This window comes from Talpa europaea (assembly GCF_964194135.1).
Source record: "Talpa europaea genome assembly, chromosome: 1".
Lineage (NCBI taxonomy): Eukaryota > Metazoa > Chordata > Mammalia > Eulipotyphla > Talpidae > Talpa > Talpa europaea.
The window spans coordinates 156,748,222-156,771,864 of record NC_140073.1 but is presented as its reverse complement, the minus strand read 5'-3'; the positions used below and the strand labels follow the sequence as shown (position 1 = coordinate 156,771,864).

The window sequence follows — 23,643 nt, the reverse complement described above, 5'->3', positions numbered from 1 at the left end:
GGTGACGGACACCCCGTACGAGCTGAGCGCAGCCGCTGTTTCGCTCAGAGGTCATGGAAGTGAGCAGAAGTTGCTGGAGGCTTCCTAGGGAGCTCTTGACAAGGCCCAGGCCAGTCATTCATTTTTGGGGACAACGGGGAAAAGGCCCGGGGAGAGGCAGTTGGCGTGTGTGCTCATGCACAGCCACAGCCGCTGCGAGGCACCCTCACTCCTTGGGGCCACGCCGTCCCCTTGGCTGCGCCGTGGGCGGGGAATCGGAGCGTGAACACTGACACGTTCATCCGAGACGGAAATTTGTGTCGTTTTCCACAAATCCATTTTAACATCTTCACGAAAACAGTGACCTTTAAAATAGTCACCGGAGAGATGAGGTCGAAAGGGCCATGTGATCATAAACCTCTGTGCAGGCGTCACATTGCAAACTCCAGGCATGAGAAGCATCGCCCGGAAGACAGAAGAACCAGAGGCTTTTTAAAAAGATTAAATAAATTCCTCTCTCTCTCTTTTGACACAAAACACATCCAGTCACGCCTCTGAGCAGCTGAGAGCGAGACCATAGGATGGTTTGCTTTTCTCCCCGTTCTTCAAAATGACTGTGATTCTCACTCTAGACTCACTTCTGTTCGTTTCAGTTTCTCCATCACCCTGGTGCTAAGTCCTCGCCGTGCGGTGCTGAGAACATTGCGTGTGGCTTTAGATTTTCTAACGCATGTTTTTATGAAGTACTGTATGATTTTCTCTCTTTTTTCACTCGACTTTGTGTCCTTAAGTGAATGGGATATTCTAACATCTCGCATCTCCCTTGTGTTTCAACTTGAGAAATCAGAGGTTTGGTTTTTTTGAAAGATTTATTTATTTATTTATACAAGAACGGGGGTACAGGCCAGAGTCGTGGGAGGGTGAGAGGATTCACCAGAGACAGAGTGGGGAACAGAACAGGCAGACTGACGAAACACACTGCTGAGGGGCGCAGCGGGGAGACAGGAGAGGTCTGCCGCGCCGTGTGGGAATCTCCCTGGCTGGCCAGGGGTCGAACCTGTGCTGCAGAGGCTGCGGACAGCTTCACAGCGCTGCGCTCAACCCGCTGCGCCACCGGGAAGGCCCGAGAAATCAGAGGTTTGTAGGTATTGGTGGGCTGGAGGGCTCACATATGCATAACTGCTACATTTAACCATTTCCCATTTCGAAATTGTTTTTGTTTAGGTCATAAAGTTAGTCTTTATGGTCATCGCTTTCCCATATAATTGAAATTCAGAGTCCAGTGAGTGTATTTGTAAATAAGGCTTTTCTTGCAGCTTGAAAAATGTGCTTTAATGCTCTGCTTTTACCCCGGTGTCCCCTCACGCAGCAGCCCCTGGGCCTCCTGGGCCGCACCCACTTAGCTGTCCGTGTCCTTGGCGTGAAGACAAGAGTCGCTGTAACGGCCCCAAGGACTGCACGCCTGGCTGGGTACGGGGCTCATAGCAGGGAGGGCGTCATGGTGTCCCGGCAAGCACCACACCTAGTGCTGTTCCCATCCCAGAGCGGAGGAAGCTGCTTGTGCAGAATCACAGGGGTGGCCGGGCCCATGCATCGCCCAGGCATCTGCCCCGAAACCCCGGAGCCTGGCTCTGGATCAGACACCCGGGCTTGTTTCCCGCTTGGGCCATTTGGCCAGCTGCGAGAAATCGGTTCCATGTCTTCGTGTGCCAGGAAGCCCTGCCAGGTCAGGTTGGGGTTACTTCCGTGGAGGGCGTGTGCTCACAAGCAGCTCAGAACGTGACTCCTGTGCCTTCCATGACTCCTCCTTTAGGCAGCTTTTTCTCTCTTCCTCCTCCTTCTCTCCATCATCCTTAGACTTTGCGAGTCACACAGTCTCTGTCACGACGAATCAACACGATTCGAGTCATCGGGGTGTGGAAGCAGCCGCAGACAGTAAGAATATGAGTGGGCGTGGCTTTCTTCCAGTCAACTTTACCAGCAAAACACGCCCTGGCGCGTTGGACCAGGGGCCGCAGGTCGCCAACTGCTCTCCAGAGCACTTAGTGTTTCCTCCAACCTGGATCCTTGTCAGACGCACCTGAGGATTTTCCCAAACTACCAGTTCTGTGGTTCTTCCTCATCCCAGAAATGGAATTGGGAATCCATGTTTTTTCAAAGCTCTCCAGAGCATTGAAAGGGAAAACAAAAGCTTTAAAAAAAAAAAAAATCCCTGTGTACTTGAAGATATGTTGCATGTTGCATCTGAAAAATTTTCCCCCAAATAAAGGACAACTGAAAACAAGAAAGAAGCAAATAAAGTTAGAAAAAATCCTGGGAATATAAAGTGTGCCCCCGAGGTGAAACAATGATAATCTCCCTAAACTAGAAATCAAATAATAAATGGACATAATTGAAAGCCACATAAGTTATGGAATATAAAGTTAAAAACATCTGTACTATGTGGCCTCGCTGTTGGCCCAGCGGGGGCAGCGCTGTGAAGCTGTCCACAGCCTCTGCAGCACCGGTTCACTCCCAGCCCTCCGGCGAGATTCCCACAAGGCGCAGCAGACCTCGCCTGTCTCGCCGCTGCTCCCCTCAGCAGTGGGTTTCAGTAGACCTGCCTGTTCTGCTCCCCGCTCTGTCTCTGGTGGATCTTCTCACCTTCCCGTGCCTCCGGCCTGTACCCCAGCTCTTGAATAAAAATAAATAAATCTTAAAAAATATTTATCTGTAACAGTGCAAAGTGATAAAGGGGAATTGGAAAATACAAAAGTTCAGTGTTACAAAAAAAAAAAATCAGTCGGATGGTCTGGCCTTTAGCTAATATATATTGCAGAGAAATATGGGAAAAAGAAATAATAGATGGAAAATGTTTGGAGTTGAAGACTTTTTTCATATTGAACAGACCCGCCAAATGGCGGATGTGATGAATGGAGAAACGCCCAGAACTGGACACATTTTCCTGAACTTTCAAATCTCTGAGTATAAAGAACATAGAGCTTTCAGGAGGAAAAACAGCTTCTGTGCAAAAAAGTATCCTCCAGGGCCACCGAACTGCCAGTCGCGTGGGAAAGACCACATGAAGATATCTTAGAAATACAAGTACTTTGAAAATTCATGTCTGCACACATCCATTCTGAAGTTGTACTCAAGGACACGCTGCAGCAAAATGAAAACTGAATACAAGAAGGAAGGACAGGAAACAGACAAATCAGAATGATTTAAGATTAAATTTAAATAGTTGCCAATTTAAAAAAATTTAATCACATTCTAATATTTTAGAATGAAAAGTTGGAGGAAGAAAAGTGAACACAGACAGGAATCTGAGACTTGTTTAATGAAACTGTAGATACTGACGGGTTCTAGGCAGAGATCAAAAAACAGGTGTTAATGAACATGTTGAAATTTAGGTATAACTGGCAGAAGAGTAAAAACAAGATTATGACAAGAATAAACAAAGCTAAGTCCATAAACCCAACAAAAGGTAGGAAAGGAAAAGCAAGAAAATGTGTTAGAAAACGTAAGATGGCCAGATTAGCTCCAAATCGTTTATCCATAGAAATGAATAGGTTCCTCTTTTCAATAATTAAGTCTTTTTTAATCCAGTTAAATGCAGTTGACAAGATATTTAAAACATATTAATCCCAAAAATTCAAAACAAAGGAACTAAAGCATTGTGTCAGGAAGTCCTGGTCAACTCTGCAGGGTAAATGCACACGTGTATCCCGCTCTCTCTGCAGAGTCGGGGTGAGGTGAGATCCGTTCTGAAAGGGGCTTTTCAGAGAAAGTCTGTTCAGCAGGGAGGCCAAGAGCGCTCCCTCTGCTAGCCCCCACCCCCCAGGGGACCACGCTTACACCTCTGCCAGAAGGGGGGGCAGGATTTCTAGCTGCATGAGCTGACCAGTATCCAGATCCTGACATTTCAGACACCCCAATAAAGTCACTCTGTCCCCCCATCAACAACCCCTTACGCAGTCCTAAACAGCGTCCTGGGTGAGCTGACTGCAAAGTGTCAGCGGGTGCCAGGGCAGGTGGGACACCAGCCAGAAGAAAAGAAACTGGAAGAGAAAATCAGCCAGAGGGGAAGATAAAATGTGAAAATCAAAATCCCAGAAGTCATAACCTTGGGGAAATAAAGGATGATCGAGTCCCGAAATCAGAGCGTGAAAGGGGAGAACCAAAGAACAAGGAAGAGCCACGGGAAGGGAAAATAGAATAGTAGAAACTTAAAAAATTCATTCAGTGGAAAGATAAAGTTAAGAAAACATCCCAGAAAGCAGTAAAATGCCACGGGGGTGGCTGAGGGGGCGTGTAAAGACAGCGCAGGAGCCGCCGGAGAACAGGGCCGGAGGGGCGTGAGGAAGGAGGTGGAGGAACAGGGACCTTCCTTCTAAGGAAAGAAGACGGGTTTCAGGTTTGAGATGCTCTTTGGCCTCAAGGTCACCCACACCTTGGCTGTCGTGAAGAGGGTGGCAGCCAACATCAGGCGGCGCTGTCTTCTGAGACCCCGGTTCTGACTCCTCAAGGTAAGCAGCCAGCAGGGGGTGCTGCTCCTCCCAGCTCCGATTTTTTGAAGAACTTTCACGCTCTTTCCGTCAACTTTCCCTTCTCTCCACGTCCTGGCCTACCCCTACCTTTTCACTTCGGGTGCTGGCGGCTCCCTGAGAGGGGTGCGTCCTGGCGCGGATCCGCGTTTCTCTGATGAGTGTCGGGAAGCCCCTTATCATTGACCTGGTGGTCACAGGTGCCTTTTGGAAAAAAATGTCAATTCAGGTCCTTTACCCATTTTTTAAATCACGGTCGAGTTGTGGGAGCTCCTAATCTCCCTCGGATGCGCACTACGTCACCAGGAGACTCGTCCCTGCTCATCGGGCATCCGTGCCCACCAGGATGGCTCTTTGCTCTACAAAAGCTGTTTTAGTTTGATGTTCTCCCCTTGTCTGTCATACGTGTATTTCCTATGCTCCCCGACGGCAAGTTTTTCCCTCTGCTTTCTTCTAGTAGTTTCATGGAATCAGGTCAAGGAGTTAAGTCTTTCCTCCATTTTTGGGCTGATGTTTGTATGTGGTGTGAAGCCGGAGTCCAGAGTCCTCCTCTGCACGCAGACGTCCAGCTGTCCTGACAGTGTTTATTGGAGAGACTGACCTTTCCCCGCCATTGTTTTCTTGGATGGGGGGATGTGTGGCAGTGGAGGGAGCAATCTTTGGAAGCTCTAACATCATGCACATGCAATGCAAACACAGCGATACGCACACACTCACATACACAACCCGATGGGGGAAGCTCTGCGCCACAGACGGCCAGGCGACCAGGAGAGCCCCTGCAGCCGGACGGCTTGAACAAGACCAAGTAGGATTGGAGCATAACCCAATATGCAAAGTGCATCTGTGAGTCCACCTGATATAAATAAGTAACTGGATAAATTAAGAATCAGGGGGAAGAGATGCATCTTCTATTCAGAGGCATTCCAATTGACGCCCCATCTCTCCTGTGCCTGGCGGCGCGTCACTTCACCTTTTCCTGCCAGATCTGGTTTTTGTTCTGTGTATATTGATTGCTCTTGGGTCTTCGGCGAGACATCACTGAAGGGCCTGACGTACTTCACTAGTGGCTCGTGTTCCCCACAACAGCAGTAACCTTATGATCTCAAACCTCTGTGCTTCTGTTTTCAGAGTCCCCCGCCTCTGTTTAAAGAAGTCAGTGCCACAGTGATGCAGGCTGAGAAGGTGGCCTACCTGCGGAACCAGGTGCAGATGAAGCATGAAGAGAGCTACAGAGAAGCGCTGGTCACGATCAAGGACAACCTGAAATTAGTAGAAGGTGCAGACATCAAGGAGAACCTGCAGGAACAGATCCGGCACTGGTTCATCGAATGCAGGTGAGCGGAGCCGCGCGGCAGCACGCCCTGTCCCCACCGTGGGCCGCGGTCCTGTATGATTTTAAGCACCAAAGCGTGTTGCTCTAGGCTCGTGCGGTTTCTGGCTTCATTTTAGAAAAGTGAAATGTTAAGGCCAAGAGTTCAGGAGCTAATTCTTTTTAAAATGAAGTTGCTTTTTGTCCTGGTATTTGAAAATAGATAGTCTCTATAGTGCTTCTGAGATGACCTGATGGTGGGGTCCAGGGCAGGTCTGTCCGGAAACCAAGAGACCCCCAGCAGCTCATGCTCCCCTCGCTGGTGGGCTTGGCTGGCTTCTCTGCTTGCTAGAGGTTGGAGACCCCCAACCGCGGTCACAGTCCTCTGAGGCAGCTCTGGAAGCTTGCCCCCCAGGTGTCCCTGAAGTGCGGGGTGGACAAAGCCACAACTGCCTGTAGTAAGGGTCTGTTTTAATGATCCTAAAGTAAATATTGAATGACTTCAAGGTTGTTATGAAAGATGGTTTTGACAGATATCCTTTATTTGAGAAGCACACAGTGCAAACACATGTGGAACACAGTGCAAGTTTGCACACAGAATGTGTCCCCTTGTAAGGAACGTGATCAGGAGAAGAGTGTGTGACTTATTTTTTTCCTGAGAGGGGAAGAGGGAGGATTGGTGACCGAGTCCGAGGAGCCGAGGGCCGGGCCTGGACCCTGTGCAGTACCACAGCTGTGGGCTGTGGACTCACAGAGTGCGTGGACAAGACTGCTTAGCTCTTCAGGACCGGAGAATTGAACTTGCAGTGATAGAAAATGAAACTTCCTCTCAAAAAATTACATCAAAGCATGCATATTCCTGAGGTGGGCAATCTATGGCCCTCCCCTGAGTGTGAGAGCTCCACTTCCAAAGAAGAGAATCTGGTGGGAAGCTGGGGTGTCCTGCCATCTTGCCAGCCTCCCTCACCCCCACTGGATCTCCCCCTCACTGTTTATGACAGAAATCAGCTGCCTTGTGCAGAGGCCCATAAGAGACAAGCCTTCCCACAACCACACACATGAACTTGGGAGTGGGGTCCCCCCAGGTGAGCTTTCAGATAAGATGCAGCCCTGGCCGCCCCTGGAGGCAGCGGAAGGCAGGGCACCACTCCTGGCTCCCTTCCCACATTCAGCGATGTCATGAATGTGTATTTTTTAATCACTAAGTTTTGGGGTAACTTGCTATGCAGCAACAGCTATCTCATAGGTATCAAGTGCATTTACAACGATTTAGAAAACTAAATGATTTTGTGTTAACTTTGCATGGGATGCTAATGTAATATTCCTCCAATCATAATTAGATTTTATAACAAGATTTCTTTATGAAAGTTTACTAAAGCAATTACATGCTTTTGACTGGGGGACCTCGTTCTTTATTGTATAAATACAAATTTAAAATACTGATGAATTTTTAAGATTCAAAATTCATTACATTTGTGAACTTTTTATATTTTATTAGGGATTTTATTAGAGTAGCAAATAAAATATTTTAAATGAAAGAGAAATTTTCACGTGATCTTATGGAGAAGGCTGCCCCCACTTTCTGCCTGTATCCCACCTGCTTGCAAAGGGAAGCCACAGATCTCCCCCACCCCCTACCCCCGACAGCAGAAGTGGGGCTCGTGGACAGTGTCTGGGCTCATGTGTGTCAGGTCCCCCGGGTGGGCTGGTCTCTGTGCCCCCAACTGCTGGGTACCCCCCTTCAGAGCTCTGGCTTCTGAGCACAGCCCCCTGGATACTGGTTCTGTGGGGGCCGCTCAGGAGCACAGGTGACACCAGGCCCAGGTCTCAGGGAGGGTGGACAGTCTCAGACCCTCATCCAGCAGGGCCAACCCTCTCCATCCCTCCAAGCTGCCCACACAGGAAGACACGCCCCGCCCAGGTTTGGCCGCAGGGTTCTGCCAGATCTCAACACTTGTCAGGCCCTGGAGGGTGGTGCCCCCACTCACCTGCTTTCTTTTCCATCCCCGAGCTCCCCATCGCCAGCTCCCGCTTCCCTCCTGATGCCCCCCATTTCCTCCCCGTCCCCTCCTTGAAGCCTCCTGGGCACCCCCTCCCCTCCCCCGGCAGCCTCCTCCCAGGAGCACCAGACCTGGGCGCCTGCAGGTGCCTGTGACTCCAGGGCGAGACCTGCACCTGCAGAAGCCCTCAGAGCAGGTGTGACTCCTCCCTTGGGTGCCCACCTGCTAGCGATTTCACTCTTGCCCAGGTCATGTTGTGTCTAAAGGAGAGAGACTTGAGGTGATTCTGTGCAATCACGGAAATTTCTGCAGAAATCACTGTCCAGGAGAACTGGGTTCAGATGAAATCGGTTTCTTGTTATAAGCTTCACTTCTGTGGTTGAGGAGGGTGACGCTGCCTGCGTCCGTGCGCCCCACGGCTGGCTGGGCCTTTCCTGCCCTCTCCCGGGACTTCAGAGAGTAGGTGTGCGAGCTCTGGCTTCTGTCAGTGGGATGATTCTTTACATGATTCCAATCCAGTATTTCATTAGGAGACAAAATCAAATTGAGAGCCTATTGTGCACACACGCACGCACGCACCCCTGAGACACACGTTTGCAGGTGCAGGGGACCTTTCTGAAGTGTCCACAAGACACTGTTAGCATGGCCACCCCGGGGCAAGAGCAGTGGAGGCAGGTGTTATGTTTTATTCCTCTACACATTAGAAGTCTTTTTTCTAGCAAGAACTCCGTTTATACTAAAAAGCCTGTTAAAATATATGCTAGGAGAAAGATGAGCAATCCACCTGGAATAATCCAAAATAAACATTTCGGGTTTCTTTAGCACATCCTAACTTCAAAGAGTCGGCTCAGGCAGCCCCTGTGTGCCACCCTCAGGCACCATCCTATGGTCAGACGAGGGGCCCCAGTCTCTGTCCGGGGAGGGCCTGGGGTTCTGGGACAAGCACCCTTTCTTCCGCCCTCACTGGTGCCCAGGAGCCGCCCTCCCGTGTCCCGGGGAGCCCCTCGCAGACCACCCCTAGCGGGCACTTGTCCCGTGACCCCACGGGCCAGGGGGGAGCAGCTCCCTCGGGCCTTCTGTGTGACCGCGGAGACGGCCGGACGCCCTCTCTGAAGGAACGTGCGGTCGGGGCCCAGCCTTCCTGTATTGGATCACATCTACCAGACTGGCTGACAAAAGTCCTTTCCTTGCTTTTTTAAATCAAAGACAAACAAAAAGCAAACACTGACGTTGGAAACGCGAGCGGCACAGTCCCCGGACGCGCCGGCAGGACACACGCTGCCCCGGAGCTCGGCTCGTCCCCCGGCAACTTTCTTTGGCTCTTAGAGTTGCCAAAGGGGTTGTTGGGCTTCTAAGCCAATTTTTAAGCTCATTTAAGGAAGTATTTTTCTAAAGTGTGGAGTAACACACGCTCAGTGTAGGAGCTCCCCAAACAGAGGAGTTTAAACGAAACCCAAGCCGGCTGCGGTGCGGCCTTCTGCTAACTCTCCGCCGGCCTTTCTCCCTCAGGTGCGTCTTTTAGTTATGACTTTATGCGTCCTTTCGTTTCAAGTTTCGAAACTTAACATTGGATTTTCTCGTGTCCTTGAGCTAGTCCCCCAGGGGTCCCCAGGGACGGCGCGGCCGTCGGCGGCTCGCATGCTCCGCCTGTGAGTTCATCATCATCTCTGCAGTCGCTTGTCAAGCTGATGAGAGAAAAATGCCGCCTTGGTAATCTCATTTCCGCTGATTTTATTCGCAGAAGGAGGCGGTTTGAAGCATCTTGTGGGTTTTGGTCAGTGGAGTTCCAGTGAACTTTTCCTGTCCTTATCTCCTTCCCTGTCTTTTTCTTTCAAGTGAGCTCTGGAGTACAGCGACGCATGTAAAGCTGACACTGGAGGTGTTTTGATGTGATTGTAATAATGACTTCCCAGTTTATCAGTTGCCTTTTATTGGTTTTTTTTTATGAAGATTTATATATTTATGCACACAAGAGCTGGGGTCCAGGCCAGAGGTGCGGGGGGTGAGAGGATCCACCAGAGACAGAGTGGGGAGCAGAACAGGCAGATTGACCGAAGTACACTGCTGAGGGGAGCAGCGGGCGAGTCAGGTCTGCTGCGCCATGTGGGTAGCTCCCTGGCTGGGATGGATCCAGCTCATGCTGCTGTGGCTGCGGGTAGCTTCATAGTGCTGAGACTTAACCTTGCGCCCCCAGGGAGGCCCACGCCTCTGATTTTTTAACTGGCCTAAAGGGGAGAGAGGAGAGAAGAAGGGCGAGGAAGGGAGAACGAGAAGCAGGAGAGAGGTGAGTGGTCACGGGGCCAGCGCCCTGTCCTCTCTGGCTGCATCCCACTGGCCCCGTGCCCGGTGTCACTGCCGTCACCCCCTGCTCCCCGCAATGGCCATCCAGGAAAGGGCGTAATGTGCCTGCTGCCCACGGCTGTTGTGGGGCAGAGTGAGATGGTGCAAATAGGCTCCTCGTCAAGGGTCTGGTTTTGTGGACAGTCTCCTGTGTGGGGAGCGCCGCCCCCGGCCCGCCCTCCGACGGGGCTGCCTGCCCTCACAGAATTTGCCCCTTTGCGGCAAGCTGGGTTGTGCCGATCTCTTCCTGTTGATTATCTTGGATTTTGTCGGGTCATCAGGGAGACACGGCAAAGGCCTGTCCCCGTCACACCCCCTCCCCATCCCGTGGAGCACAGGGAGGCCTCAGGCCCAGCAAGGGTCTCCCGTGGGCCCTCCTCGGTGCGTGCCCCAGGCTCATGCACTCTCCGGCCCAGGGCCCTCTGGCTCCGTGGCGCAGTGGCTGTGGCCCCCTGCAGAGGCTCGCTGCTGGCAGTGGCCATTTTTGACAAAGGCTGCAATCCTGGAAACCTGACTTCAGCTGGTGGGCGCTCGGCGGCTCCCCGGCCAGCTCCAGCCTCCACCGCTGCCTTCACCTCAGCTCTGCTGCGGCCAAGTCAGTGCGGATGGAGGCCTTCGCCTTTCGCTCAGCCCTGGCCTCCCTGCAGCCACCGCGATGACTGGCATTTTCGGATTGCATCAGTAGCAGCAGCAGCAGCGCTGGCAGTGACCGCAGCATAACAGTAGAGCCCGGCGTCGACAGCCCTTCTCCACGCAGGGGCCGCACTTCAGGCGTCAGCTCGTGTTCGTTTCCTAAGGCTGCCGTGACAAGTCCCCAGGCACTTGTAGACCCGAGGAGGCTCAGAAGGGCCGTGGTCTCGGCACGGCAGCTCCCGAGCCCAGGCTGGATCCGGCCTCCGCTCTCTGCTTCCCGCCCGGCACCCGGCCTGGCTCCTGAGCAGACGTGCTGGGCTACTTTGTAGGAAAGGACGTTGCCCCAGGTCCGTCACTGCCACGGGAGACCAGCACCTTCCTCCCCACCCGGTGCCCCCTCTGCGCCCCTGGATCCTCCAGCAGAGCGTGGTAGGGTCCTGTGCAGGCGGACGGGGCGAGGGAGAAGCTGAGGTGAGAGAGATGCTTGTTCCAATTACCTTACAGACGGCAACGTGGACGCCGCGAGTCCGGTAATCGGCCAAAAACTTGGGTCGTTACTGGCCAAACTCAAAACCCTGGTGAGTAAAGTCGCTTTGAAACATGAGCTTTGTGTGAAAGGGAATCCATTCTCAAGGGAAGGTTCAGAACTGCTCTCTCCCAGAACTTTGAAGGCCATCAGAGAGAAAGCGCTAGAATGTTCACAGTAGAGACCTTCTGGGCGGTGGGATCGTGGCTGTCTTTCTTCTTTCCCTTTCTATTCCACGCTTCCAGCGTGGGCCGTGACTCCCTTTCAGAATGAAAAGGAAGTTTCAGAAGGACAGTGGGCAGAGGGCCGTCGTGCACAGGCGGCTGCGTGAGGGCCTCATTATTTGGAATTCCTTGTGTAATCATATTTCCAGAGGAGCTGTGAGCACATAAGCAGGCTGCTCACGCGAGAATAACCTTTTCCTGCCGTTGGCTTTGGTGGAAAATAGATGAGTTGAATGCGGGACATCTGAAGAGGTGGATGAGAACCAAGGTCCAGGCATCTCCACCGGGCCCGGGACAGGTGCACAGCAGGCGTGAAATCGCTTGTTTTGATGTCGGTCGTCACAGTAAATCAAATTAAGACACCAGCAGCTACAGGCTGCCTTGGCTTATCCGGCGTCCAGTCATGTTGACTGACAGGCCCTGAGGCTCTTTGGCAAATACAGTGAGCAGATTCCTGGACTATGCTGTGCAGCCTCCTTTGTGCCTCTGCGGCTGGTCCTCTGCACGGTCAGTCTTTGGGGAGGCTGGAGGGGGACGGGGCAGTCATGTTGTCTTCTGGTGTGAGCCTCCAACCTGGAGCATGCATCAAACAGACCTGGGAAACTTGTTAAAATGCAGATTTCTGGGCTCCCCGCCCACAAATTCTGACTCGGCAGGTCTTGGGTGGTCCCTGAGAGTCTGCATTTCTTAATTTAATCCCCTTTTTGTTGATGTATTAATTTGTGTGTGATGTGAATGCTTGGCTTAGGTGCATCCCTCTCACACACAAGATGGTGTGTGTTGCGCACACAAGATAGTGTTCGCTTTGGCCTCGGTGCCGCGGACGGCAGGGCTGACTCCTCTTGTGGAATGAAACTCTGTGCCTAATCCCTCCTCTCTGCCCCCCTCCTGGCCCAGCAACCACCATTCTACCCGCTGCTTCTGTGAGCTTGACTCTCAGATTCCTTACGTGAACGTGTGACGTAAATGGAGTGCTTGTCCTCCTGCTCTGACCACTTCACTTAGCATAATGTTCTCCAGCCTCCTCCGTCTTGTTGCAATGGCGGGATTTCTTTCCCCTTCGTGACTGAAGAGTATTTAACTATATGTTTATGCCCCATTTTCTTTATCCACCCCCCCATCTACGTCGTCCTCTTATAACCGGCTTATTCAGCATAATGTCTTCACGATTCATCCAAGTTACAGCTCATGTCAGAATGCCCTTCCTTTGTGAAGCTGTATAATATTCCATTGTGTGTGTGTGCACGTTGTGTGCACGTTTTTTCCCCACCTCTCTGTCAGTGCACATTTGGGGGTTCCCATGTCTTGGCTTTCGTGTGTAGTGAACGTGGCTGTTGGGGGGACGCTCACTTCCTCCCGTGGGCATATCGCCGTGACTCATGCCCCCCACCACCACTTCACTCTGACACCCGTGCAGGTTTTTCACGCATCTGGCATTCTCCTTCACACCAGGTGGGGTCCTCTAATTCAGTGCAGCTCTGACAATGCCTGGAGTTAGCATCGGATCCCCAAGGCTGCCTCCCCACGTCAAATGCCAACTGCAAATCCCAGGTCGTCACCTGTGCTTGACACATTGGCCGTTGATGGGGTCCCCGCAAACCCTCTCTTGCGTTCAGTACTCTGCTCAGGTAGTCTGTGGGATCCCAGAACCACTTACATTTTCTAGTTTTGTATAAAAGGATGTGATGGAGGACACTGGTGAACCTCCAGATGGAAGAGATGGGCCAGACAATGGAGGGGGGAGGGTCGGAGCTCCTGCCCTGGCCACCCCAGCCCTCTGGCGCCACGCTCCAGCCCACGGATCTCAGGCCCTGCTCCGTGGCAGCCTCCTCACGTAGGCATGATCAGTCATTTGCTGGATGTCCACGTTCCTCCCCTCGCTGGACGGGAGGGGATGGGCTGAAAGCTCCGCCCTCCTAATCATGTCTGGGTGACCAGTCCCCATCCAGGGCCCCCAAGAGTCACCTCATTAGGACAAAAGACACAACCTTAACCCGGGCCATTGAGTCCCCTTGTCAGGAGCCGGGTCAGAGTCCAACTATTAAAGCCCAGGACGCTCCTGCTGCTTTTGTCATTTAGGAAACAACCATCGTCCTGGGTGCCCTGTGCCAGGAGCGGCAGAAACCAGCCCACACGCCTGCTGTGATTTCACAGCACGTATGACACCACAAGACATGTCTTTGGTTCCGTGCCCAGAGTGGATGGCTGGATCACGTGGTGGGTCTGTTTTTAACGTTTATGTTTTCCATAACGATTGAAGGAGTCCACACTCCCGCCCCCTCCTCTGCACCCTCCCCGGCCTGGCCGCCCTCCCCGAGACAGCCGTCTCAGGAGGGCTGAGGCACACACCTGTCTGGGTCTTCTTTCCAGAAGTGTCCGTGCATGTCCTGCCTGTGTTGTTTCTGTTGCGCTGTGACCCGCCCTCCCGTGTCTCAGATGCCAGCCGCCTGGCCGTGTGGCCTGCAGATACTTTCTTCCATTCGGAGACTGTCTCGCTGGGCACTCCCCTCTGTGCAGGGCTCTTAGCTGGGCACAGTCCCACTTGCCAGCCTTGGCCTCTGTTGCTGTTGCTTTGGGTGTGGAGAGCTTCAGCCTGGACCAGGCACTGGGCGCTGGGATGCTCCTGGTCCTGGGAGGTGCTTTGAGATGCCAGCAGCAACACCCGCCAGGGAGGCAGGGAGCAGAGGGGACGCCCTACAGAGAGGCAGAACGCACACCCCAAATAACACCAATGGGCACTATCCTCGAGTGCGAAAGCCCCCCAGCCTCCTGATCCCGGAAGGCAGAACAACTTTGGGGCGTCTCCTCGCAGAGCTGACGCACCTCGCCAGAGGACAGGCTGTCCCGGGGGCCAGAGCCTGCCAGCTCTAGGCTCCAGGGCACACACTGTCCTCTGTTGGTGCGTGTGTGCCCTGCGTCTCCTGGCCTTGTGCCTGCGCGTGCCCGAGGTGAGGGGCTCCAGAATTCGCTTGTGCCCCAACAGCCTTCTCTGGAATCTGCCCTGTGGCTGTTTATAAAAGATTGTCTTTGAACGAAGCATATAAGAAGTGAGTTTACGACACACATATCCGAACATTTTGCTGACTTACGCTTTCCTTCTGAGAAGACTTTCAAGTCAGCCGTCCGGGTTCGCCTCCCCCTCTCGATGAGGACGAGTTGATGGATGAACGATCTCTGGGCTTTGAACTGTGGTCTGTGAACAGAAACGGATGCAGACTGTTCGGGGAAATCATTCTTCCTGAGATCTGCCCGTGCCTGGGCATCACTTTCTCTAGACATGTAAATATTTAAGACAGAAAGAGGAAAGTGAGGCATCTGTTTCGTTTTCTCAGCAGCAGAGTAACCAAATGCAGAACAGCCCGCGCAATCAGGGGCAGGTCGCTCCTTTTCATAAAATGAAAGTGGACGGCGGGGGTCAGGCGAGGAGGTCAGCTGGGGTCAGGATCCAAGAAAATACTTTCAAACCCAGGAGGCGGCCTCGGGCTCGAGCGGTCCCTGTTCCGACGTCGCAGCGACGAGCGGGAGCGTCAGCACGTGTGCCGCGGGGACACCGCCCGGCCTCCCCCCCACTCCAGAAGCGGCGACGCCCGGGTCTCCCCAGCAGGGCCGGGTAATTGAGCCCATGTGCGGCCAATCGCCTTTACTGAGTGTAAGTGAATTTATAGGCAGCAAGTGACACTCTCGGTGGCTTCTGTGCAGCGGGCAGCTGCTTTCTTTAGAACACGGGGGAGATTTATGAGCCTGCTGACATTAATGGAGGTGGCTGGACGACGTGGGGTGGGGGCCGACCGGAAGCCCCTCCGTCCGTGTATTTTTCATACTTGACGAAACACAGATAAATCTCTGCCGTCCCGGGCATCTGAGATGGGGGGGACCCGGGGAAGCTCGCCCGGCCTCGGGGGAGAATCCATCATTCCGGGAGTGCAGCTTTCTGAGTCACTCCGCGGTCCAGAGCTGGTCATTTTCTCGTTTGTGCGAGAACTTTTGACAATATGCATAAATGTTTAATAGGCCCTCACTTTGCCAAATGTTCTGCTCCTCCTATACGCTGAGAGATTTAAGACATGGGCATTTCTCTCCACAAGCCTCTTCACGTAGGAGAGTTTGAGGCTCCCCCCGCCCACCCCATCAGCTCTGCTCACGTGAAAACCACAGTTTCTAGAACCAACCAGAACTTTAGAAACTCCAGGTAGCTCTGCTGCCCACCAAGTTTTAGAAGTGGCCTGGGACCACGCCGCGTCTCTCCCGGACGATGCTGTTCGGTCTGAGGAAGCGAGAGGTTGCATTTGCAGCGACGTGGAAGGAGGCTACTGAGCGCAGCTGCCTCTGTCAGCAAGACAAAGCCACGCCCTGGACGGTCTTGGCTACCTGGGGGCTGTGGGGGAGACGGAAGAGCTGACCCCGCAGGATGAAAATAAACTGGTGATACTGACAACTGGACTGAGGTTCCGAAGGTGGAGAAGGGCATGGGAGTCTCAGATGCCGGTGGGTGTTTAGTTTGGGGGCTCCCCCCTTTCAAAATAAAAAGGTTAGTTATCTGAAGGGCACGCAGCACTTACCTTCAAATGACTCCATCAGTAGCCCCAGCCCAGCGGCACCGTTTTGCAGAGAGAGAAACCAACTGGCCCCACAGCGATGGAGCAGTTTACTGATGAGACGTCCAGCCTTCCAGATGCAGTTGGAACTTAAGCCCGGGGTGTGATTCCTTGGCCACCCGGCCGGGTCTGCCCATGAGCCTCCTGCCAAGTGCGGGATCCTGGGCCAGCGCCAGAGGCTCTGGGCCTGCCTGGGGGCCACTCCGACTTGCTAAGCTTTAGTGTCCCCATCCAGAAAAGTCTGTAACAAAACCAGCTCCAGCCTTCCGGGAGGAAGAACTGGGACAGCAGTGAGTTGGGAGCACGGAGGTGCTTGGTGACCGGCGCCTCGCCCCGGAGGTTCTCGGCACATCACTTACGAGACCCGGTTATCCGGAATGAGCTTGGATGTTCAGTGATGAGCACGAGCTGCTCAGGCTAAGCCGTCAGTGTCCAGGCAAAAGCCAGCCGTCCCATGGAGAGGGGCTTGCCCTCCGACCAGGGCCACCAGCCCCTGGGGCTGGAAAGCCCCTCGTCGACTTGAAGGAGTCTCTGCTATTTTCGGGAAACACCAGACCTAGAGGGAGGTCCGCTCCCCTCCATGTGCCCCACGTCTGGGGACCCCAAGAGCCAGAGGGCCAGGCCCCACACCCCTGCCCCCACCCTGCCTCCCACAGCGCGTCCCAGCCCCGGAGACTCAGCCTCTTCCCCCACTGCTTCCTTCCATATACCCAGTGTCCAGGCAGGCAGAAATCCGCGCCCCCCCCCCGCCCCCCACCTTCTAAACACACCCAAGCCCAGTGCTCCTCAGGCCTCTGTCCACACCGCCTCCCAAGTCTGGGTACGAGCCTCAGCGCCAGCTGCAGGCCTGCAGGCCTCCCGTTGTCTCCCGGCCCAGCCTCCGCGCGAGGCCTGGTTCAGGATGAGGACGGGGACCCGTCTCCTGCTGCTCTGTAACTTGTCACGAGCTCGGTGCCTTCAAACAACACCCGCCTGTGACCACACGGTTTCTGTGGGCCGGGAGTCGGGGCGCAGTGTGACTTCAACATGCACACTGAACAAGGCCGGGGCCCCTGCTGGCACCCTGGCCCCAGTCACCCAGGCGAGCCCAGGGCCACCTCCCTGCTCAGAACAGGGCCTCTGACCCCCAGGAGCCACCAACGCCAGGGATCCCAGCTCAGGGCGATGCAGCTGCCAGTTCCTGCCCCGGAAACGTCCGCAGGGAGGTGTCGTTGCTCCTTCTAATGGTGTCTGGAGGCGGGTGCTGAGGCTGTGCTTGAGCTGCTGAACCCTCATTCTGCAGGATGAAAAATATTACATGGGACTTTCGTTGTTACTCATTTCCAGCTAGTTGGTGTGTCCACTTTTCTCTCTGTTTCTGTTGTTAACTCGGGTAGTGCTATTCGATGTCGTGGTGGCTCAGAATTAAACTAGGAGTATTTATTCCCAGAAACATAAATAGTTGATGCAGGTGAATTCAATACTATGTCAACTTGCCGATTCACGGTGTCCCTAAGAGCAATATGATCATCTCAGGTCATACAGAGGGATCATTTGGAAAATGATTAAATTAAATTTCATCATTTATTATTAAATACCCAGTTCTTATTTTAAAAATTGAAAAACAGAAAGACCAGAGTCCATCCTTAGCATGAGGAAACGGAAGCCAGCTGGGGAAGAGCTATCCCTACCCTCCGGCCTCTGATGCGCTCGGCGCCTTGGCGGGAGCACGGCAGCTGCAGACAGCGCGCAGGGGTCCGGAGAGAAACGCGGCGCGGCCGGGCGGTGGGTCGCAGACGGAGTCCTTTTTTAAACACTTGATGAGGAAGGAGGCCCTGCGAGGAAACGGAGAATATGACCTTTTCCCCTAATAAAAATGATTGTCACGATGCAAATTATCGTGAATAAAATGACACGAAAAGAAAGCAAGAGGAATAGATATTTGAAAAAGGTGGCAAAAAATGCACTTGTTTCAAGTCAGTGATAAACATGCAAGAGAAAACACGGGAATGTAAGCCGCCTGTAAACGTCACCGGGAAGAAGGGGAGGCGGGCTTGAGACGTTTCTAGTTAAATGGGTAGACCTCGCTGGGCGCCGATAATTGATCGAGACAACACAATTTCAATTAAAATCCCAACAGGATTATTTATTGAACTTGAAAACATAATTATCAGAGTCATCAGGAGTAACGTGAACACAGGAGCAGCAGAAGGACAAATGGCTCTGGATTCTCGAGTATATTATAAAGAAAAATACGGCAGAGGCGGCCGGCGCTCCAGCCTAGACCGGGGGGCGGGACAGCGGCGTGGCAGCTCGGGCACAGACGGACCAACGGCCGCGGCCGACAGGCCGGAGCAGCAGCAGGGCCGGGAAACAGCCCCAGCCGGGCCGCAGGCCTGAGAGCCCAGAACCAAGAATAGGATCAAAGAAAGTCGGACGGGGAAGCTGCTAGGCAAGTCGGCGGGTCTGTGCAGCCCAACCCTGCAGTAAGACCCCAAAGGAAACGCCCAGGCGTGAAGTGCCGCTTCTTACCCGATCTCCCCTGGGTGCTTTTCATTCCAGCCTCGGCTGGGCGCTGCGGGAGGCAGGGTTGCGACGCAGGGGGACCTGCTCTCCTCCTCCCGCCGCCCCTCACCTGGGGCTGCCCGGGGGCACCCGCCTTTCGCGCCTCCTCGCCGCCCTCGCCCCCACACCCCATAACCCAGGCCGCCCCCCACCTGTCCCCTTGCAGCCCGAGAGAAGACAAGGAACAGCCTGGCCTGGACGCTCGTTTTCCTTGCAAGGGGCGCCCGGGCCGGCTGGTCCTGCTGGCGCTGCAGGAGGGTCGGGGAGCTGCAGGCCTTTGTGCTCCACGTCGGCCCTTTTTTAGGAAGCGACCCCGGCATTTCTGGGGTACTTCCATCATCCTGTCCCCTCCCCCAAAAAGCTGCTTGGGTGAGGTGAGTCGTTGGTTTGCACTTAGTTCTGCGCCCGAAGCCCTGCCGCCCGGAGCGGGTCTCCCTCAGAGCCGGGGCGTGCGCAGGAGATGCGGGTGGGGATGGAGGTGGCGGGAACTGAACAGAGTAGCGCACACGGGGCCACAGCCAGGCGGCTCCTGGCGCCTCAGAGGGCTGGGGCTTCTCTGCTCCTGCAGCCCCCGCCTCCAGGCCGGGAACCTAGCGGGAGATGTTCAGCCGCGACAGGTGACGACACTGCCGGAGCCACGGCTGCCGCTGGCGTGCACAGTGACGCCCCTTTCTTTGTGGGGAGGAGCAGGCGGGTCTTGGCTGGCCCAGCCTCCTGCCCAAGGGCTCCAGCTGGGGAAAGGCCTGGCCCAGCACGTCCTTCTCTCGGGCCAAGCCCTCAGGGTAAAGGCCGAGGGTGTGGGCCAGAGACTGGATGGGAGCAGGGGTGTGGACCCAGGAGCTAGATGGGCTGGGGTGGGGCAAATTCGGCACAACAGGTTGGGGCCAGGGCGGAGGGCTGGGTGGGAGGCCCGCTGCATGCGTGCGGAGCCCCCAAGCTCACTTGGGAGTGTGTGCAGGAAGGCGCAGGCCCCACGTGGGAGCGAAAGCCCAGAGGCCGCCGCCCTGAACGACTTCCTTCGTGGGTGTGGGGACGATGCTTTCTGAGTCAAGAACGGGATGGAAGGAGCTGGAAAAAGTGCCCCATCGCGGGGAGCCCCGGCTGGGGAACAGCCAGCTCCAGCCCCCAGGACTCCGTGTCTGCCTGGACCCACCATCTTCCTTCCGCAGCGGTCAGCAAGGACTCCGCGAGACCGATCAGCCCCTGCGGCAGCAGAGTGCTCGCAGGCACAGGCTCCGTGTCCACACGCCAGGTTTGGGGGAAGCAGATTTCATAAATAATTTGAAATCAGGGCCTCCCACTGTGGGAGCCTCTGCAGCGCGGGTTCGATTCCCGGCCGGCCAGGGAGATTCCCACATGGCACGGCAGACCTCTCCTGTCTCCCCGCTGCTCCCCTCAGCAGTGTCTTCGGTCCATCAGCCTGTTCTGCTCCCCGCTCTGTCTCTGGTGAATCCTCTCACCCTCCTGCACCTCTGGCCTGTTCCCCTGTGCAAATAAATAAAATCTTTAAAACAATAACAATAATAATTTGAAATCAAGCTATTGGAAATTTTGCTTGTTGAATACAAAGTAAGTATTTATTCCAAAAAGCTGAATTCTTGAGTTAAAACACAAGCAAAACAGAAGCCTCGTGCGCTGGGCAGCCTTGTAGGTGACCGGAGGCCAAAGCTCAGGACCTGCTGTCCGCCCGCCAGCTCCAAGGGCCCTGCGTGCCCCGGGTGCCCTCCCCGCTCCTCTTCCCCTGTTTGGTTCTGCGGACCTGGGCGAGCCGGAGCGTCCTCACGGGTTGGGACAGGTGGTTGCTCACATAGCTGTGGGGCGGCCCCGTTTTCTGGTCCCTTGTTCCACTAAGTGGGCCAGGCGGGCGCCCGATGGGAGAGCCTGCCCAGCCTCGCCTGCTGCAGTGATTTGAGAGCAAATGGGGGTCGGGAGCAACATTCTAGTGCACTCGGCAATTAACCTTGAAAATTGGCAAAATGCTCTAAGTTCAAATATAGTCAAATGGCTTTGGAATTAGAATTCAAGTGTAATTGAGGCAAGGCTGTGACTGAATAATTACCATGCACAGAGCAGCATAGTTAACACTGCATAACTTGGCAGAGGATTCCATGTTAAAATGTGTTTTAAATAGAGAAAAAAGTCCCCATTTCTATTAGAGTGTTTTCTGAGCTGGCGTTTGCAGTATTCCAGGAAAATCGGGACTCACTGATGGGGCAGTGCCATTTGTTTCTGAAAAGCACTAAACCCTCTCTAGAGTTTGGTAGATGACAGTCATGTAGTCCGTATTCAGGCGCGCGTTGCTCATGTTCCAGGAAAGATAAAAGCCTCCAGAACACACTGTCCAGGCGCGGACAGGCCCTGAGGCCCGGGGAGAACAGCAGCCATGACTGAGCCAGGGGAACCACGAGCCCCAGGCTGTCGCCTGGGGTCACACTTTTTTCATGCTAAAATTCAGCTCTTGAGGCGTAATAATTTGTCCTAAGTTTAATTTTAAAAAGGCAGACTTCCGGGCCTCCCTGGTAGCCTAGTGGTTAAGTCGCAGCGCCATCACCACCACGGCCTGAGTGCGCTCTTGGCCAAGAAGCTGACCCACATGGCGCAGCAGACCTCTGCTGTCTCCCCGCTGCTCCCCTCAGCAGTGGATTTCGACGGATCCGCTTGTTCTGCTCTCACCCCCTCCCCCACACTTCTGGCCTGCACCCCTGTTCTATGCAAAATAAATATATACTTAAAAAAAGATTTATTTATTCATGCATACAAGAACTGGGGTGTAGGCCAGAGGTGCGGGGGGGTTGAGAGGAATCCCCAGAGACAGAGTGGGGAGCATCTGCTGAAATCCACTGCTGAGGGGAGCAGCAGGAAGACAGGAGAGGTCTGCTGCGCCCTGTGGGTAGCTCCCTGGCCTGGATTGAACTCAGGCCTCAATAGCTGCCGATAGCTTGTTAGTGCTGAGACTTCACCTCTTGTGCACCAGGGAGGCCCCGATAAATATATACTTAAAAAAAAAAAAAAAAGACAGGCTTTAAATTACTCACTAAATCCACTCTCAATCTAGTTAGAAAAAATTGTGCACGAACACTGAATAGGCAATATTACCTATCAAGCCTTAAAGGTCGTTTAACAGTTTGCAAAGAAAGCTGAGGGATCACCCCCCTCCTTCCTCATCCCAAATGTATGTGCCCGGCAACCTTGGTGAAACCCGGGGCGAGCCATCTCTGCACGAAGCCCCAGCGCAGGGAGGAGCCACCCGTGGTCACCCGTCCATGTGCGAGCCTGACCCTGGGCTGGGCCCCTGCAGGACGCCGGTGACGAGGGCCAGGCCTATCCGCTCCAGGACAACGTGGTGCTAACTGGCTGCGCCTGCGGGGGCTGGTCCCAGGCCTATTGGGAGGACGGGGCGGGGATGCCAGCCTGTGCGTGGGGGGCGCAGCCCGTGAAGACTGTGGGTGGAGATGGTGAGCGTGAAGGACTCGGGCGTGTTGGGCTGCGAAGGGGGCAGAGGCGGGCCGCCGCGGCGGGAGGAGACCCTCAGATTTGCAGAAAACCTCTGGTGGGGAGGGAGTGGCTGGAGGAGGCCCTGAGGGTGGAAGGTGCCAGAAGGCAGGCGGCGCTGGGCGGGTGGTGAGGCAGCGGCTCCTCCCACCCAGCAGGTGGCGACAGCAGGCAGGCTGGACCATCTCCCTGCCACCCTGCCAGCTTCCTCTCCACACATGTTGGACAGCTGGTCACGGGGTCCTGGGGAATGTGGGGTGCAGGTGTCATGGGGGGCTTTCCGCTTGTTTGACCAGTGTCTGTGCTGGCCCTGCGTCAGCCCTAAGCAGCGGCAGGTCTCGGGCGTTTGGCCTGGCAGACACCGTGGGTGCCGGCACCATGGATGGTGATGCCACTTCGGTCGTGTCACGCCCGGGGGAAAGGAGAGCCCTGCCTGCGGGGACCCTGGGCCTGCGGGGAAGGAAGTATGGGAGCGAATGTCCCAAGGGGAGGGAGGCCCAGGACGGGAGCCCGAGGGCTGTCTGCTTCAGTCTTCCAGTTGGCGGCTTCCCCAGGGCCTGACGGCTGGCCCGGGCAGTGCGGCTGTCAGACCCGCTGTTGGCACTGGAAACCCCACGGAGCCCAGATCTCACTTGCCATCCTGGTCTGAACATAAGCACCTCCCCCCGGACACTGACCCCTGTCTAAGGCTCCAGTGCTGGGAACTCCCTTGGGGGGAGGGCACCGCTGGCCTCAGCAATCACTCAGGAGAGAAAGGCTGTGTCCCCAGCGCTGCCAGGACACAGCTGAGCGCCCCGGGCAAAAAGCCAGCAGCTGGGAAATAGAAAAAAGTATTCGGCACCAATGTTCTGCCCAGTGCAGACCGGGGCGCCTGGGAACACGGTGAAACAGGGAACATGCTGCAGAGCAGGACCCCACAGGAGGGGCAGCATGGGGCAGCGTGAGCACAAGAAAGTGTGCGTGTGTGAGGGTGTGTGCGTGTACATGTGTGTGGTATGCATGTGTGTGAGTGTGCATGTGTGTGAGTGTGGGGGTGTGCATGTGTGAGTATGCATGTGCATGTGTGGGAGCATGCATGTGTGTGGTGTGCATGGGGGGGTGTGCGTGTGCGTGTGTGTGGGCATGCATGCATGTGGGTGTGCATGTGTTTGTGTGTGTGTGAGATAAGAGTTATCAGGTCATACTGATACTTTCTAGACACAAATCCTAAAATACAGCTTTGAATGTGTGCGCTACAAGAGTTTTTATATTCTTTCAGGTTAAAATCAATTTCAGATTGTGATTATTTACATTAATGTGACTTAAAAAAAACTGAGTATGTTCCTTTGTCTTAAAAGCAATTACATTTAGCATTATTTCTGCAAACAGTGCTATAAAATAGGTAATAATGGCATGTGTAAAATCCTTCTTGGTTTTAGTTTGTGTAAATTACTAGATGTGTTTTGAGATCTTACAATGTGATCTTTTATAAGTGG

At 54.3% G+C, this 23,643-nt stretch overlaps 1 protein-coding gene across 1 annotated transcript in view; it reads left to right on the top strand.

Moving 5' to 3' along the window:
* Nucleotides 1–23,643, top strand: part of DRC11 (dynein regulatory complex subunit 11) — a gene marked incomplete at both ends in the record, with an annotated part of 101,794 nt that overhangs the window by 20,474 nt on the left and 57,677 nt on the right. The window contains one exon of the mRNA XM_084228108.1: nucleotides 5,634–5,839. Within this exon, the coding sequence (XP_084084234.1) occupies nucleotides 5,634–5,839 (206 nt within the window). The remainder of the gene's footprint in view (nucleotides 1–5,633; nucleotides 5,840–23,643) is intronic.